This window comes from Oncorhynchus mykiss, chromosome 11 (genome assembly GCF_057628025.1).
Source record: "Oncorhynchus mykiss isolate SJ-2025 chromosome 11, ASM5762802v1, whole genome shotgun sequence".
Taxonomy (NCBI): Eukaryota; Metazoa; Chordata; class Actinopteri; order Salmoniformes; family Salmonidae; genus Oncorhynchus; species Oncorhynchus mykiss.
The window spans coordinates 11,044,638-11,061,524 of NC_143032.1; the positions used below are offsets into that span (position 1 = coordinate 11,044,638).

General features: G+C 42.6%; 1 protein-coding gene across 1 annotated transcript; it reads right to left on the bottom strand.

Annotated features, from left to right (window-relative positions):
* Positions 1–334: 334 nt before the first annotated feature.
* On the bottom strand, positions 335–13,190 carry LOC110535259 (transmembrane protein 200C). The gene is made up of 2 exons (XM_021620149.3): positions 12,367–13,190; positions 335–3,058 (listed from the first exon to the last, which is right to left on the bottom strand). The coding sequence occupies exon 2, from the start codon at positions 3,014–3,016 to the stop codon at positions 1,388–1,390; it is 1,629 nt and encodes a 542-aa protein (XP_021475824.1). The 5' UTR covers positions 3,017–3,058; positions 12,367–13,190; the 3' UTR covers positions 335–1,387.
* Between the last annotated feature and the right edge of the window lie 3,697 nt (positions 13,191–16,887).

Below are 16,887 nucleotides of genomic sequence, written 5' to 3' on the forward strand. Positions count from 1 at the left end.
ATGATCATTCATAAAACTGAGTGGCCACGTTTACATAAGACGCCGACAGCTTGACGATTGGCACTAAAACACAGGGAATTAGTTTGCTTGTAATGGAATACACGCTGCCTTTTTTTTCTGTCTATATTAAAGCTCCTTCTCCCCATAAACAGATGGAAACCTCGCTCTCCCGACTCCCAAGAACCAGAATTCTATACCAAATGGGTTTCACTTACACTCTACTCTCTATCATGTTCTCTCTCTCTCTCTCTCTCTCTCTCTCTCTCTCCCCCTTGGGTTGATAACTTGATTGACAGAATGTCAGAAGGTCACCAATTACAGATGGTACAGATAATGAGACAGCCTAGTATGTTTATTTGAAGACTGATTGACCCATAGGACGACCATGGGATGTTTGACGTGACCATGGTAACCAGCAACAATTGGAATACAATACATACTGCAGGTTTGTCATTGAACAACAGCCAACTACAAAAACAACCCAGCTGCTTTTGCACAGGAGAACATTGATTTGATATTTGTTTTCTACACGGATGGTTACTTGTGGTAAGGTAGTTATGCTACTTGTACCGAGATACAAGTATTGTGCTGTGAATTGTGCTAGTCAGTGTGTGGTTCTCAGTTTCCCTCAGGCAATAGCGATGGCAAAGATATAGATTCCTTAACAAGCAAGTCAAAACTGTTCTAAAAAACTAAACAATAACATATGTCTTGTTCAGAGAATTTTAAGAGACTGGCAAATATGCCAACACTGTGATTACCCACAAGCAAACAGAGATGGTCAATTATGTATTGCTATTAAAGTTTGAATTCAAACCTTCCTCTGGCAACTGACAAAAACGGTGCAAGGACATTGCAGTATAAAATACATGCTGTTGAGACAGCAACTCTCAATCAATATACTACCACAGTATCAGTAGTGACAGTGGGTGGAACAGCCACAATTATATTTCTACACATTATATAAACTATTACATCTAGTGGATGGTACAGTATCTGTACAGTCACCATTTAAAAACGGGCCCTTTTTGGTTAACGTTATCTTTTTGCTGTGAAACTCATTCTGTTGGGCGCGATGCTTCCAACCTACACAAACAAACGCTTGACAAAATACTACTCACACACAGTCTTTACTTTTCATAGCCCACCAAAGACCATGTTAGTTTTTTTGGTCATGTATCGATAATTGCATTTGCAATGAACAGCAAGATACTCTAGATTTCAGATCCTATACAGTTTGTTGTAATAGTCATAATTGCTTGAGCCTGTTGTCAGGTGTCTTTGATCAACACCCTGCCAGTTATCCCGTGTTCATTTTGTTCAAGTAAACTCATTACGCTATTCAGTAATCCGCCAATCAGCAATTATCTAATCAGCAATCGTCCAATCATATGTCTGTGCTCTCCACCTCCTCATCATCCAAAACGGAGTCTGACTGAGAGATCATAAAAAGTTTATCTTTGTTTGAGTATCGCCTTGAGCCCCTGTCCTGTGGTTCCCCGGATCTGATCTCCTGTTCATTGGCTTCTCCTCCATCCCTCTGACACTTAGCCAGAGCCTCCTCTGAGGTCACTTGGCTGAAGGCAGTCATCTCACATGACTCCCTTGACTCAAATGACTCCCCCCCTAGGTTGCCCAGTTTGATGTACCCACCGCCTCCCAGTACTTCTAGGCGAGGGCAGCTGAGTCGCCGAGAACGTTCCACTTTCCAATCGGTGGGGGTGGATGGAGTGATGCCCAGGTCGATGGACCGGGAGTATTCCGTCAGTGCGCTGAGGGACAGGTGGGAGCCTGTCACTCTGTGTCCGGTGGGGGAAGAGGGGAGTAGCTGCACCTGTGAGCCCTGCGGCGCCCCCTGGAGGCTACCACTGCTCTTGTATACTTCTACCGAGTCTTGAGGCAAGAACATGGCCGTCCGCAAAGTCTCTACCTTGGCCTGAGTGGTGGTTTCTGGAACTACGTACCCCACCCGAGCCTCATTGTCTTCCTCCCCAGAGTCGCACAGCGCGGCTCTGCTCCTGCCTGCCTCTGCTTTGGCCGAGGGCCTGCGCTGGTGCTGGTTGGCCCGGTGGTTGGGTTTGGTCATGGGGAGAGTGAAGGCGTTGACCGAGGAGGCCACTATTGTCTTGGTCTCCCACTGTTTGGGGATGGGAATAGGGCTGCTCTGCTGGCCGGCCCCGCTGTGTCTGGAGATAGTGTAGACTGTGTCGGTGAACGTCTGCCTCTCGAGTGACGAGACCCTTGACCTGGTCAGGGAGTGGCATCTGGAGGGGCCCCGACTGCCCTCATCCGGCGAGCCCCCTGAGGGCCAGGTTCCTTTGGCCAGCAGGGCGGCGGTATACGCAGCACTAGGGTTCCCTTCCACGCCTTTGGACTGCACATAATTCACAAAGCCATTGAGCGGCGTGTTCTCCTTAGTCCGCAAGCTGTGGATGTCGATGACTGTGGAGTAGATGTCCCTCAGGTTGATGACTTTGGTCTTCTTGTCGCGGTTCTCGTGGAGCACCGCGTTGGCGCAGATGAACAGAAAGATGCCAATGCCCATGATGAGGGGCCCGAACACCTTCAGCTTGTCTGAGTACAGATAATTATCCAAGAACTCGGCCAGGAAGCCCATAGGAGGCTGCTCTAAACCTGTGCCGTTGGAACGATTGTTACTGACCAAATCCCTATCCATGTGAAATCCGACCTTTGCGTTGTTTGTCCAGTTGCCTGTCAGCCCTGACTCTTCCTTCTTGTCGTAAATCCTTTGGGTATGGCGCGGCGCAGGGTATAGTGGGCTCTCCCTAGGCCAGTAGCCCAGTATGGCCATGGAAATGCCCACCAGTAGGATCAGAATCCCAATGGCCGCCACTACCCCCGAGATGGAGCATAGATTCAGCTTGCCCTTGACCACCACCACCTCGTTCTTCTGCTTCTTCTTGGCTTTCCTCTTGCGCTTGTTCTCGGCGCGGCTCTTGGAGCGCAGTGAGTCCTGCCTCCTGTTGATCCGCAGCAGGCCTCCGGTGGCGATCATGGTTGGGATGCAACGGATGGACGGACAGCTCACTCACTCATCCTGAGGCCAGAGAGAGAGAGGTGAGGGGGAGAGATAAAGGGGGGAGGAAGAGAGGAGGGGAAGAGTGAGAGATAGGCAGGGAGAGAAAGAGGAAAGGTTTGATAATAGCTCTAGATTAACAATATCGATGATGATACTCAAGCAGTCCATAATAGTTAATGCACTGCTGAATTTGCCAGTCCTATTCAGTTGAATAGAGCTACACCTCTGCTGTGCTCTGACTAATTTAGATCATCCCAGGGAAATATGCTAAGTTCTGCTCTTTCAGGATGAAGGAGGAGGGAAACAATAAGAATCAATGCAAAGTGAAGCCTGTTTCCCAGAGGCACTTGCTCACTGGGTGACAGCTCGAGATGTGTGGGAGTGATGACATTTCTGCCACAGCACAGGGAACAGAGTAACAGAAATTAATGTGCACACACAAGTCTGGACACACACACACACACACACACACACACACACACACACACACACACACACACACACACGCTCTGGGGTGAATGCACCAAAATGACAAGGCGGCATGGCAGAGCGGGCGAGGTAGACATTCTGTGGCTTCACAATACACTGTTCTAAGATCAACAGGGGATATAAATACACACATCTTAAAGCCTAGCGGACTGTGAAGAATGAAAACAACTGGCCATCCCACACTGCCACACCTCTCCTCTTTCTAATGTAAGGGGCGAGAGAGCAGAAACGCCAGGTAGCACCGTTACTAAGCTGCATAGAGAATCAGGATCACCCTATAGAAAACACTGAATACAGGAAGAAGACTGTCCCTTAAAAGTCTTCACAGTGTGTGTAGTGTACTTGCTGGATCTTGCTATGCACAGCACATCAGGAACGGATTTGAGACTAAACCTTGGGGGACTCCTGGAGTTGAATGATAATTTTTTATTTAACCTTTAACTAGGCAAGTCAGAACAAATTCTTATTTACAATGATGGCCTACCGGGGGAACAATGGGTTAACTGCCTTGTTCAGAGGCAGAACGACAGATTTTTACCTTGTCAGCTCGGGGATTCAATCCAGCAACCTTTCGGTTACTGGTCCAACACTCTAACCACTAGGCTACCTGCCGCCCCATTGGGCCGGACAAGTTTTAAAACTTTGAACTAGGTACATCGTCACTATCAATAGCGATACCAAAAACAATGCCAATACCTAAACAATGAGAGGAGGAAAATCCCCTTGAGATAGAGGCAGATAAGGAGATAAGTAAAAGCATCCAGTGACCAGCAATGTGCCTGTAAAGGTGTTCTAAAGAGTGTTGTGTTACAAGATTGAGATTATATTGATGTTATTGTGCAATGAGTGATGATGGTACACATATGGTGAGCTAATGCACCACCTTGAAGCAGCCAAGCAGCTCTCCATTGAAGAAGGTGACTACAGATCTCCTCACCTAAACCAGAGAGGAGTGAGAGAGGAGAGGAAACTCAGACATGGCTGCTGCGGCAGACCTAGCCCCTCGGCAGACCTAGCCCATCTGACCTGGATGTGAGTCTGATACACTTTGATACAAAGAGCTTTACCATCTGTGGGAGTCGTTAAAAAGATTCTCTCTGCTCTCTGACTACTCTGCTGACTACTCGGAAGAGCCAGTCGAAGCGTGATTCTCCATAACACTGGCACATCTACCACCCCAGGAGGGCATATTCTGATACATAATCCAAGACCTAAATCTTGACCACAAATGTTAATTGAGATGCATGGAGATTGGTGCGCAATGCAGTTACCAGCTGGAGCGAGTGACTCTCTCATGGCGTGAAACAGCCAGTAGCCTCATATTTACTCAACAGCGACCCCCAGCGTTGAGCTGAGTGCAACTGTATATCCGGACCACGGCACCACTCTAAAGGATGTTGCGCTGCTTGCTTAGCGAGTACCGCTTCCTCCTGATTCGGCTCACACGAGGCTCAAACCCAGGACCTCTACCTTGCTAGCACAGGTGACTGCCCTCCTGAAGCATCTCACCAGTCGGCACCATGCGAAAAGCTAGCTATACGCTGGCGCAAGTGGGGACACTTCCGGCTGAGGAGTAAGTTTCACACACCCCCAATGTGTTACATGCACACTTCCCTCTGCTCCCAGGTGTTTCGTTGGCTCACAGACACAGCTGATTATTGATGGCTACCAATTATGACATTGGAACAATGGCTTCAGTGTAACTAATGACCAATAGTCCACGAAAAAACAAACCAAGATATAAGGGTTCAATAAATCAATCACAAATAAATAATTAAATTGTGCAATACACCCTGCATGTGCAACACAAAATATGTTGATTGCTCATCCTCTATCATAAAATGATTATCTTACAAAAAATAGTGAGAGAAATAAAAACACACCACATCCCTGACATATGATCATTTGGTAAAGTGTACCTTAATAATAAAGACTTAAGAGGAAACAGCTCTTTAGAGGGCTAATAAAAAAACAAGCTCCTGGGTGAAAACTAAGCCTCTTTTAATACTCCCCTGGCTGGCAAACAGACGGAGCAGAAAGAAGCACCTGGTGTCAGAGATAATTCAAAGAGACAAGCCAAATGGCTGCTGGGCCCACAGGAGCACTTTCAGGGCTGTACCCCTGCACGCGGCATCCACCCAGCTGAGACTTCTACACACAGCTAGCATAGCGACTAGTGGATGGAGGAGAGAAGAAGCTAGCTGGTAGCTAACAATTTCAGGCAGGCACAAGTGTTTGTGTTGGCATTTTTGCATTAACCCTTGATCATAGAAGGTCAGTCCAATTAAAAAGGGCTAGCTGTGTGTAGGCTAGCTCATTTAGCTTCATATGATGGCTTCAATGTTAGCATCGGAGGGAAAAACTGCCTTTTTTCTCGCAACTCACAAATGATGAGGACAAGGAACTGTCCAGTGAGTTTGACAGCTCACAAATGATGAGGACAAGGAACTGTCCAGTGAGTTTGACAGCTCACAAATGATGAGGACAAGGAACTGTCCAGTGAGTTTGATCAGATTGGCGCTATTACCGGTGAATGGCAGTAATATTTAAATCCATTTTGTTTTATGCGTAGCTTGCAAGTGTAGAGCACACAGGGGGGGGGGGGTATGCCATAAAATGTAAATATCCATCAATCCTAAATCAGCAGGGAGAGAGAGAGAACAGACAGTGCTGACATTTGGCCGGTGACATTTGGCCAGGAATAGCCTCCTGGTTATACATTGCAGCTATAATTCTTCATTTGTGATGACAAATGTACTGTCCAGTTGCAGGTCTAATTAAACCGTTGTTGCCTGAGCATTTCTCTCACTTAGACTAATGAATGGACTGCATAAAGGCACAGGCCTACATCTTACAATAGGGAAAATATACAGTAAGGTTGAAGGCATGCTTTGTTCATTGTGTGTGAGCCACTGTTGCCTGGTGCCTAGGGGTGTAGCTAAAGCAGTGTGATCAAGCTGGGTATTGTGTCAATCCATTAACTAATGTACTGTAACCCTTCACCACATTCACATCACCAGTTACTTTCTGTTCCTGCTCTTTCACGTCACAATAACCCTCAGTAAATCCTATTTCATACCACAGGATAATTCAGTCTTGACCATAATGTCAAGCGCATTATTGAGGGCGGGTGTGGATTGCAGTCTCTGCAAAATGCCAAGTGGAATCCAAGGCAACCCCAGATGAACGCCCACAGCTAGCTGAAATGGATTTGTCTCGGCCAGAATCATTGGCTATTGATGGATCACCGTGTTATATGAATTATAGTACAGTTTTACTCCTGGCAATATATTTATTCTCTGGTATCCAACTGAATTGCTGTCTGCTTCAAAGAAAAATGACAAGTATTTCTCCTCTTTTGTTGAAGGATGCTAGATGGTGTAAAGAACATGGGTTCTCTGTCAGGAGGAAGAAGAATGTCCAGTAGCGATTTGCTTTTTTACAGGCCACAGTTGCCATTTTTAATTATCACTGGCAGTGGCCAATCATTAGAGAGAGCATGAAGTAGCAATCAATTACGTATATACTTGTTAACGCAGTTATAGTTGACAACTTTGAGCTAATTAAAAGCTACAATACAAGTCAACCAATTTTTCTGGGATTTAATTAAACCTGCATTGTGGAAAGTAACATTGCTTTATCTTATGTTGAAACCCCCTATTTCAAATAAGACATTACGTGCATTGTGTTTTTCATGGAGTGTGCTTTCTGCAGTGGGGGTTTGATTGAAATTCAAACTAAAACTGGTGTGACTAAAAAGATACATCATGTCAGTTAAATTAACAACCCCAAGAAAATATCAACACAACCCCTGACTCCTGATTACATTTTTGTACATTTACCAAAGAAATAATTGGACATGCACTGTGGACAGCAAAATGTATTGAGGAACCGAAGCATAACAGGGTTGTATTGTCATCCTCCTGCGAAGTCGATAAGGCATTTATGATCAATGAATTAACCTTTGAACTGTAAGCTGACATGTAACCTCAGTGTCACACACACACACACACACACACACACGAGGGACCTATTCTATGCTTAATGTAAAATAAGAGAGTAGATAACCGTTTACTCCTGCCGTACGGCGGCCTGGCTTCACACACATTCTCAGGGCTGTAGAGGCACGCTGAGGCAGTAGTAACCATTGGATACATCTCTCCATCATCAATCTTGAATGACTCTATAACAACGGCATCATAACTTGATCTCTCCTCCGTTCTCCCAGGACTGGTACATAAGCATGGTGAAATAGTACATACACATGATGATCTCATAAATGGTACATACACATGATGATCTCAGAAATGGTACATACACACGATGATCTCAGAAATGGTACATACACATGATGATCTCAGAAATGGCCACTGAAGTGTTGAAATTAATGATCAGCGCCGGCATGGACTCACTTAGGCTGTGGTAAATTTCAATGACTCGGGGAAAGTTAACAGGCTTGAAGTAAAAATGACATTCTGGTGATGTGGCAATAGCAACGAGGTGCAATTGAGTTGCTCCTTTGATTCTGCCGACCTCCTGGGCAGCACTATTCTCTACCTGTCTCTCCAGTACACCTTAGGGGCCTTCATAATTGGTTATTTTTATATATACATCAATACACACTACCGTTCAAAAGTTTGGGGTCAATTAGAAATGTCCTTGTTTTCCATGAAATTAGTTGCAAAAGGAATAGGAAATATAGTCAAGACGTTGACAAGGTTATAAACAATGATTTCATTTAAATAATAACTGTATCCTTCAAACTTTGTTTTTGTCAAAGAATCCTCCATTTGCAGCAATTACAACCTTGCAGACCTTTGGTATTCTAGTGATTCTATTCTAGAGATTCTATTCACCCCATACTTCCTGAAGCACCTCCCACAAGTTGGATTGGCTTGATGGGCACTTCTTACGTACCATACGGTCAAGCTGCTCCCACAACAGCTCAATAGGGTTGAGATCCAGTGACTCTGCTGGCCACTCCATTATAGACAGAATACCAGCTGACTGCTTCTTCCCTAAATAGTTATTGCATAGTTTGGAGCTGTGCTTTGGTTATTGTCCTGTTGTAGGAGGAAACTGGCTCCATTTAAGCGCCGTCCACAAGCTGTGGAATGGTGTTGCAAATAGGAGTGATAGTCTTCCTTCTTCAAGATCCCTTTTACCCTGTACACATCTCAAACTATACCATCACCAAAGCACCGCCAGATCATCACATTGCCTCCACCAGGCTTGACAGATGGCGTCAAGCACTGCTCCAGCATCTTTTCATTTTTTCTGCATCTCACGAATGTTCTTCTTTGTGATCCGAACACCTCAAACTTAGATTAGTCTGTCCATAACACTTTTTTTCAAATCTCCTCTGTCCAGTGTCCGTGTTATTTTGCCCATCTTAATCTTTTCTCTTTATTGGCCAGTGATATATGGCTTTTTCTTTGCAACTCTGCCTAGAAGGCCAGCATCCCGGAGTCGCCTCTTCACTGTTGACATTGAGACTGGTGTTTTGCGGGTATTATTTAATGAAGCTGCCAGTTGAGGACATGTGAGGCGCCTGTTTCTCAAACTAGACACTCTAATGTACTTGTCCTCTTGCTCTGTTGTGCACCGAGGCCTCCCACTCCTCTTTCTATTCTGGTTAGAGACAGTTTGCGCTATTCTGTGAAGGGAGTAGTACACAGCGTTGTACAAGATCTTCAGTTTCTTGGCAATTTCTCGCATTGGAATAGCCATCATTTCTCGGAACATAAATAGACTGACGAGTTTCAGAAGAAAGTGCTTTGTTTCTGGCCATTTTGAGCCTGTAATCGAACACACAAATGCTGATGCTCCAGATACTCAACTAACTAAAGAAGGACAGTTTTATTGCTTCTTCAATCAGAAAACAGTTTTCAGCTGTGCTAACATAATTGCAAAAGGATTTTCTAATAATCAATTATCCTTTTAAAATTATAAACTTGGATTAGCTAACACAACGTGCCATTGGAACACAGGAGTGATAGTTGCTGATAATGGGCCTCTGTACACCTATGTAGACTTTACATTAAAAAAAGGTGCCATTTCCAGCTACAATAGTCATTTACAACATTAACAATGTCTACATGGTATTTCTGATCAATTCGATGTTTTTTACTGGACCAAAAAAATGCTTAAAAAAAAAAATAAAAAAATAAAAAAAGGACATTTCTAAGTGACCCCAAACTTTTGAACAGTAGTGTGTGTATATACAGTATGTACAGTTTATTTAAGGTCTGCTATTTATACCCACCTCTAAACTCCTCTTCGCAGATAGACATAACCACCTTTAAACTCCTCTTCACAGATAGACATAACCACCCCTAAACTCCTCTTCACAGATAGACATAACCACCAACACACCTCTTATCCTCCATCTCTACATAAATAGCAAAATACCTCGACAGCCCTCAGCTTTTCTACTGCAGTATATTGGTCTTTCTACCATGTCTCCTCAATAGAGTTGGATACAGTAGATGTATCACTATGGTATCATCCCCCTCTGACGAACACAGAGACTACTGTACTGTGCCCTCAAACTAATTCTCATCCCCCTCTGACAAACACAGAGATGGCTGTACTGTGCCCTCAAACTAATTCTATGAACATCCTTCCCCATTTGGTGCCGTGCGTCAGGGTCACTATAGGTCCACAACTCTATCCATCCTCATAGTGGTGAAGTATCAAGCTCTATCAGACTAGAAAACTCTCAACACTCCACATTTCGGTTCCTGGACTCTGCTTGTCTGTTGAAAAGCACATTAGCCAGCTAATTTCTGACCCAGAGCAACTCTTCAGGTCTAAGGAAAGCTAAGGTCACCAAACCACCTCTGTTACAGGAGCATGCTGAAACATGCCCTGGGGTTCTACAGGAGTCATTGTGATGGGGAGGTGAAGTGTCACAACCTGTGTTGTAGAATAGGAAGAAACCTGTTTCTCAGAATTCTTTATCTGTGTCTGTGCTTTCTGTTTATCTGAGGGATGTTCAACATGCTTTTACTTATGATCCCTGAGGCAATGACCAAACACAATTGCCTATCTTATCAGAATTATATTTACCATAGGAGAACATTTGATAACCATGCATTGACATTGCACCAATTTATAACTATTTAGCAGGTTATAGAATCATAAGATTTCAATGTCAGCTGTTTTCCAAACATAATCCTAATATTCTTGTTTATGTTCAAAAGACAATTTCAACAGACAACTGAAGCACATTTGAATAATTGATTACATAATCAGCGTTATAATGACGAGTTTAGTGCAGGGGAAGTACTGCAGGGGCTCCATGGCCAGATAAAAAATGATAATTTACATGAATATTACACACAGATTAAACAACTATTGACAAAGGGATTGTTTAATAAGTTTAAAGTGTGGAATACAATGTGCTATTATGTTGTTAACCCTGGGAAACATGGGTCTGGGAGGTTCACAGGGATATTACTGTAATCCAGCAATTATACATTTCCGTAGTTCAAAGCTATCCCCAAAAATGTTTTTTAAAATGCACTGTAATTTAAGCTTAAAAACGGCAAAGTTTTCTCTCTGCCTCATCGCAAAATGTGTAGAATTGAAGGATATTAGGTTTAAAGCTGCAAAAACAACAATGTCTGCTCCATGACAAAATGTGTAGAATTGAAGGATATTAGCTTAAACTGCTAAATGTTCTCTCCAATACTAAGAGGTGACCTTTTAAATATTATTTCCCCGGGTCTGACACTTGGTTCGTCCAGCCACTGCATACATCATAGTAAAACTATATATTTTTTATTGCACTCGAGTTGTGTTGTAATTATGAGGGGTACTTTATGAATTTGCTATCAAAGGGGTCCCAGAACAATTTTGGGGGAAGAACCCTGGTTTAGCACACTCAGTTGGTAACTGATCTACAAATTGCTGTTAACAAAAGTGAGGTTTCTGATTATGTGAATGCCCCCTCTTACCTTTCAACTGCCTTCAGTCACAATGTATAGTGAACCTTTAAACCCCGCTAAACCTTCACTGCCCCCCCCCCCCCCGCACGCACGCGCGCACACACACACACACAGAGCGACACAGAGGCAGGCACACACACGCACAGAGACACAGAGGCAGGCACACACACGCACACAGACACAGATGATGATGATAATAACAGTTTCAGTTAAGAGGAACACTCAGGTGCCCATGGCAAGGCATATCTATGACCATGCCACAGAAACAGACTGATGAGAAATGCACCTATTGTGCCATTAAACGATGTTCACTTGATGCTGAATAGGAATTTAAATGTAAACTAAACACAGAACAGACATGTCTACTGTAGCAGAATTAAGATTTTAAAAACTATTCAGTAGCCTACATAAAAAATGACGAGGACAGTTATTTAGGCTCGTCGATTTCTGAGTAGGCTATGCAATAATAACAGATGCGCAATGGCCAGTGTTTTTACTGTCTCCACATCTAAACGCATGACGTGTGTCAATTATTCATTCATCCAGTCCTTGGACAGGCAACTGAGTATTCATAAGTGCAGTTGATTAATGTTCAGTAGGCTATTCAAGGATATGATAACATTACAGGTATTGATAGACATGTATGAATTGTCAGATATTGATATGGTGCATTAGGTCCAATACATAGATAAACCCCCCCCCCCACCACCACCATCACAGAACAGGAGCAATTAAATTATGTTCAATTTATGCGGTCGTGACAGGAGCCATCTACAGTATAACGCATAAACAAGCACAGTGAAATTGCATGAAATTCAGATGAGACGCTTATTCTAGCCCTAGTTCTTCAATATTATATCAAAACACCTATAACGAAAAGCTTACCATAGAAGACAGGCAAAAACAACCACATCTTAAACACTAAAATAAAGTTTAGATTCCTGGGCGTGGATATCTCATGTCCTAAAAGGAAACTCTGTTCATTCCATGTAATTCCATTTTGGCATAGGTTTAGCGATCTTCAGCAAGGACAACCAGTCACAGTCACTAGGCGCTGTAGTTTTCATCGAGGCTCAAGCTTTTCCAAGTCATCCTGCATCTGGGTGAAAAGCGTATCCCTTTTATTCGGCGTACTCGCGCTCCTCTCCAGGGAGTGTCTTTTCAGCGAGCAGCGCGCCGAGTTTCTAACGGACAGTTTTGAGCTTGCAAGGCAGTGGGTGAGAATGCTGATGTTTCTCTAATTCTTGGGTGTTGTTGCTATGCTACCACCACAGCAGTCATCGACTGAAATTTCGGCAGGATTTTAATAATTGTGTTCTTAACTATCCTCTCGTTAACATAAAGTCCCCATCCATGGTTGGATGTGCAGGTGCGCTGAAAGCGAAGACCAGTCGTGCTGTGCTGCGGTCAGAGCGCGTATGGTGAGACCTTTCCAACGTTTTCGGCTAGAAGTAGGACCAGTGGACTATTGTTAGTGACGCCAACTAAAATGCGCAAGGCACCTGGCGCATTTAGAAACATAATCTATCCAGAAACATAATATATCCAGAACCTTGTATATCTGCCGCATCACATATGCTTCCAAAATTCCTGCAAAAAAACATACCTGTAAATTGCGCGCCTTATTTATGCCAGATACAACGGTAATTATTTTCTGCCATTGAATCTGATTCCACTGGTCACACACTGGTTCAATCAATGAAATGACGTTGAACCAACGTGAAATAGACGTTGAATTGACGTCTGTGCCCATTGGGGTAGGTCTAACTGTCCATCAAAATGTTAAATGAAAAATGATGTTTATATGGGAAGAATGGCTAGGTTAGTGGCTTACCAATAACAGAGACCAAACAGAAATGTGCATTGCACATACAGTATAGTATCTCTTCTCATTCCCAAACAGATTCTGGGGATGAGGAGTACACATTTTGATCCAACATAATCTCACACTCAATTCGTGCAAATATGTACAAAAAGTATTAAAGCAGATGTAATGTGTTTTTGTGGATATTTTCTCTGCAGGTGGAGAAAGTATCTTACTGAATGAACAATTGCACCTGAGGTGTTAGGCTATGTAACAGTAATGAGTATTTCCCAGCACCATGCCGTGCCTACCTACAACATGCACTATGATTTTGATGAATTCATTCTGTAATTATGTGATGTAGCATATATCTTAAAGAAATGCATCCATCAAATGCATATGATATATATATTTTTTTAAATACAGGAAAATTTACTTCATATGTTGCCTTCTATAAACGGGTTTGCTGACAACGTCAGGAAAATGATACACACGCAACAATGTGGCCAGAATGTGTGCATTGTGCCTTCAGAACAGTGCCTTCAGTCAGTAAGTATTCAACCTCTTTGTTATGGCAAGCCTAAATAAGTTCACGAGTAAAAATGTGCTTAACAAGTGTTGAATATGATTTTTGAATTACTACCTCAGCTCTGTACCCCACACATATCATGATCTATAAGATCTCTCAGTTGAGCAGGGAATTTCAAACACATTCAACCACAAAGACCAGGGAGGTTTTCCAATGCCTTGCAAAGAAGGGCACCTATTGGTAGATGGGGGGGAAAGACAGACATTAAATATCCCTTTAGCATGGTGAAGTTATTCATTACACACAAAACTTGTGACAAAGCAATTCACTTTTTGTCCTGAATACAAAGTGTTATGTTTGGGGCAAATCCAATACAACACATTACTGAGTACCACTCTCCATATTTTCAAGCATGATGGCTGCATCATGTTATGGTTATGCTTGTAATCGTTAATGACTGGGGAGTTTTTCAGGATAAAAAAAGAGTGGCGCTAAAGATAGGAAAAATCCTAGAGGAAAACCTGGTTCAATCTGCTTTCCACCAGACACTGGGACATGAATTCACCTTTAGGCAGGACAATAACCTAAAACACAAGGCCGAATCTACACTGAAGTTGCTTACCAAGAAGACATTGAATGTTGGCCAAGTTACAGTTTTGACTAAAATCTACTTGAAAGACCTGAAAAGACCTGAAAATGGTTGTTTAGCAATGATTAACAACCAATTTGACAGAGCTTGAAGAATTTGGAAAAGAATAATGGGCAAATGATGCACAATCCAAGTGTGGAAAGCTCTTAGAGATTTACCCAGAAAGACTTACAGCTGCAATAGCTTCCAAAAGTGCCTCTACAAAGTATTGACTCAGGGGTGTGAATAGTTATGTAAATTTGATATTTCTGTGTTTAATTTTCAATCATTTACCAAAAATGTCAAAACACCTGTTTTCACTTTGTCATTATGGCGTATTGTTTTTTTATTTTATTTTTTATTTCACCTTTATTTAACCAGGTAGGCCAGTTGAGAAAAGTTCTCATTTACAACTGTGAACTGGCCAAGATAAAGCAAAGCAGTGCGACAAAAACAACACAGAGTTACACATGGGATAAACAAATGTACAGTAGATAACACAATAGAAAAATCTGTATGCAGTGTGTGCAAATGAAGTAAGGAGGTAAGGCCATAGTGGCAAAGTAATTACAATTTAGCAATTAACACTGGAGTGATAGATCTGCAGATGAGGATGTGCAAGTAGAACTACTGGTGTGCAAAAGAGCAGAAAAACAAATATGGGGATGATGAAGATAGTTGGTTGGATGAGCTTTTTAAAGATGGGCTGTGTACAGCTGTAGCGATTGGTAAGCTGCTCTGACAGCTGATGGTTAAAGTTAGTGAGGTAGATGTACAGTTGAAGTCAGAAGTTTACATACACTTAGGTTGGAATCATTGAAACTCGTTTTTCAACCACTCCACAAATTTCTTGTTAAAACAAACTATAGGTTTGGCAAGTCGGTTAGGACATCTACTTTGTGCATGACACAGGTAATTTTTACAACAATTGTTTACAGACAGATTATTTCTCTTATAAATCACTTGATCACAATTCCATTGGGTCAGAAGTTTAAATACACTAAGTTGACTGTGCCTTTAAACAACTTGTAAAATTCCAGAAAATTATGTCATGGCTTTAGAAGCTTCTGATAGGCTAAGTGACATCATTTGAGTCAATTGGAGGTGTACCTGTGGATGTATTTCAAGGCCTACCTTCAAACTCAGGGAGTCTTTGCTTGACATCATGGGAAAATCAAAATAAATCAGCCAAGACCTCAGAAAAAAATTGTAGACCTCCACAAGTCTGGTTCATCCTTGGGAGCAATTTCCAAATGCCTGAAGGTACCACGTTCATCTGTACAAACAATAGTACGCAAGTATAAACACCATGGGACCACACAGCCATCATACCCCTCAAGAAGGAGACGCGTTCTGTCTTCTAGAGGTTAACGTACTTTGGTGTGAAAAGTGCAAGTCAATCCCAGAACAACAGCAAAGGACCTTGTGAACATGCTGGAGGAAACAGGTACAAAAGTGTCTACATCCACAGTAAAACGAGTCCTATATCGACATAACCTGAAAAGCTGTTCAGCAAAGGAAGAAGCCACTGTTCCAAAACCGACATAAAAAAAGCCAGATTACGGTATGCAACTGCACATGGGGACAAAGATTGTACTTTTTGGAGAAATGTCCTCTGGTCAGATTAAACAAAAATAGAACTGTTTGGCCATAATGACCATCGTTATGTTTGGAAGAAAAAGGGGGATGCTTGCAAGCCGAAGAACACCATCCCAACCGTGAAGCACGGGGGTGGCAGCATCATGTTGTGGGGTTGCTTTGCTGCAGGAGGGACTTGTGCACTTCACAAAATAGATGGCATCATGAGGTCGGAAAATTGTGGGTATATTGAAGCAACATCTCAAGACATCAGTCAGGAAGTTAAAGCTTGGTCGCAAATGGGTCTTCCAAATGGACAATGACCCCAAGCATACTTCCAAAGTTGTTGCAAAATGGATTAAGGGCAACAAAGTCCAGGTATTGGAGTGGCCATCACAAAGCCCTGACCACAATCCTATTGAAAAATGTGTGGGCAGAACTGAAAAAGCATGTGCTAGCAAGAAGGCCTACAAACCTGACTCAGTTACACCATCTCTGTCAGGAGGAATGGGCCAAAATTCACCCAACTTATTGTGGGAAGCTTGTGGAAGGCGACCCGAAACGTTTGACCCAAGTTAAACAATTTAAAGGCAATGTTACCAAGTACCAATTGAGTGTATGTAAACTTCTGACCCACTGGGAATGTGATGAAATAAATAAAAGCTGAAATAAATCCCTCTACTATTATTCTGACATTTTACATTCTTAAAATAAAGTGATGATCCTAACTGACCTAAGACAGGGAATTTTTACGTGGAATAAATGTCAGGAATTGTGAAAAACTGAGTTCAAATGTATTTAGCTAAGGTGTATGTAAACTTCCGACTTCAACTGTAAGTCTCCAACTTCAGTGATTTTTGCAATTTC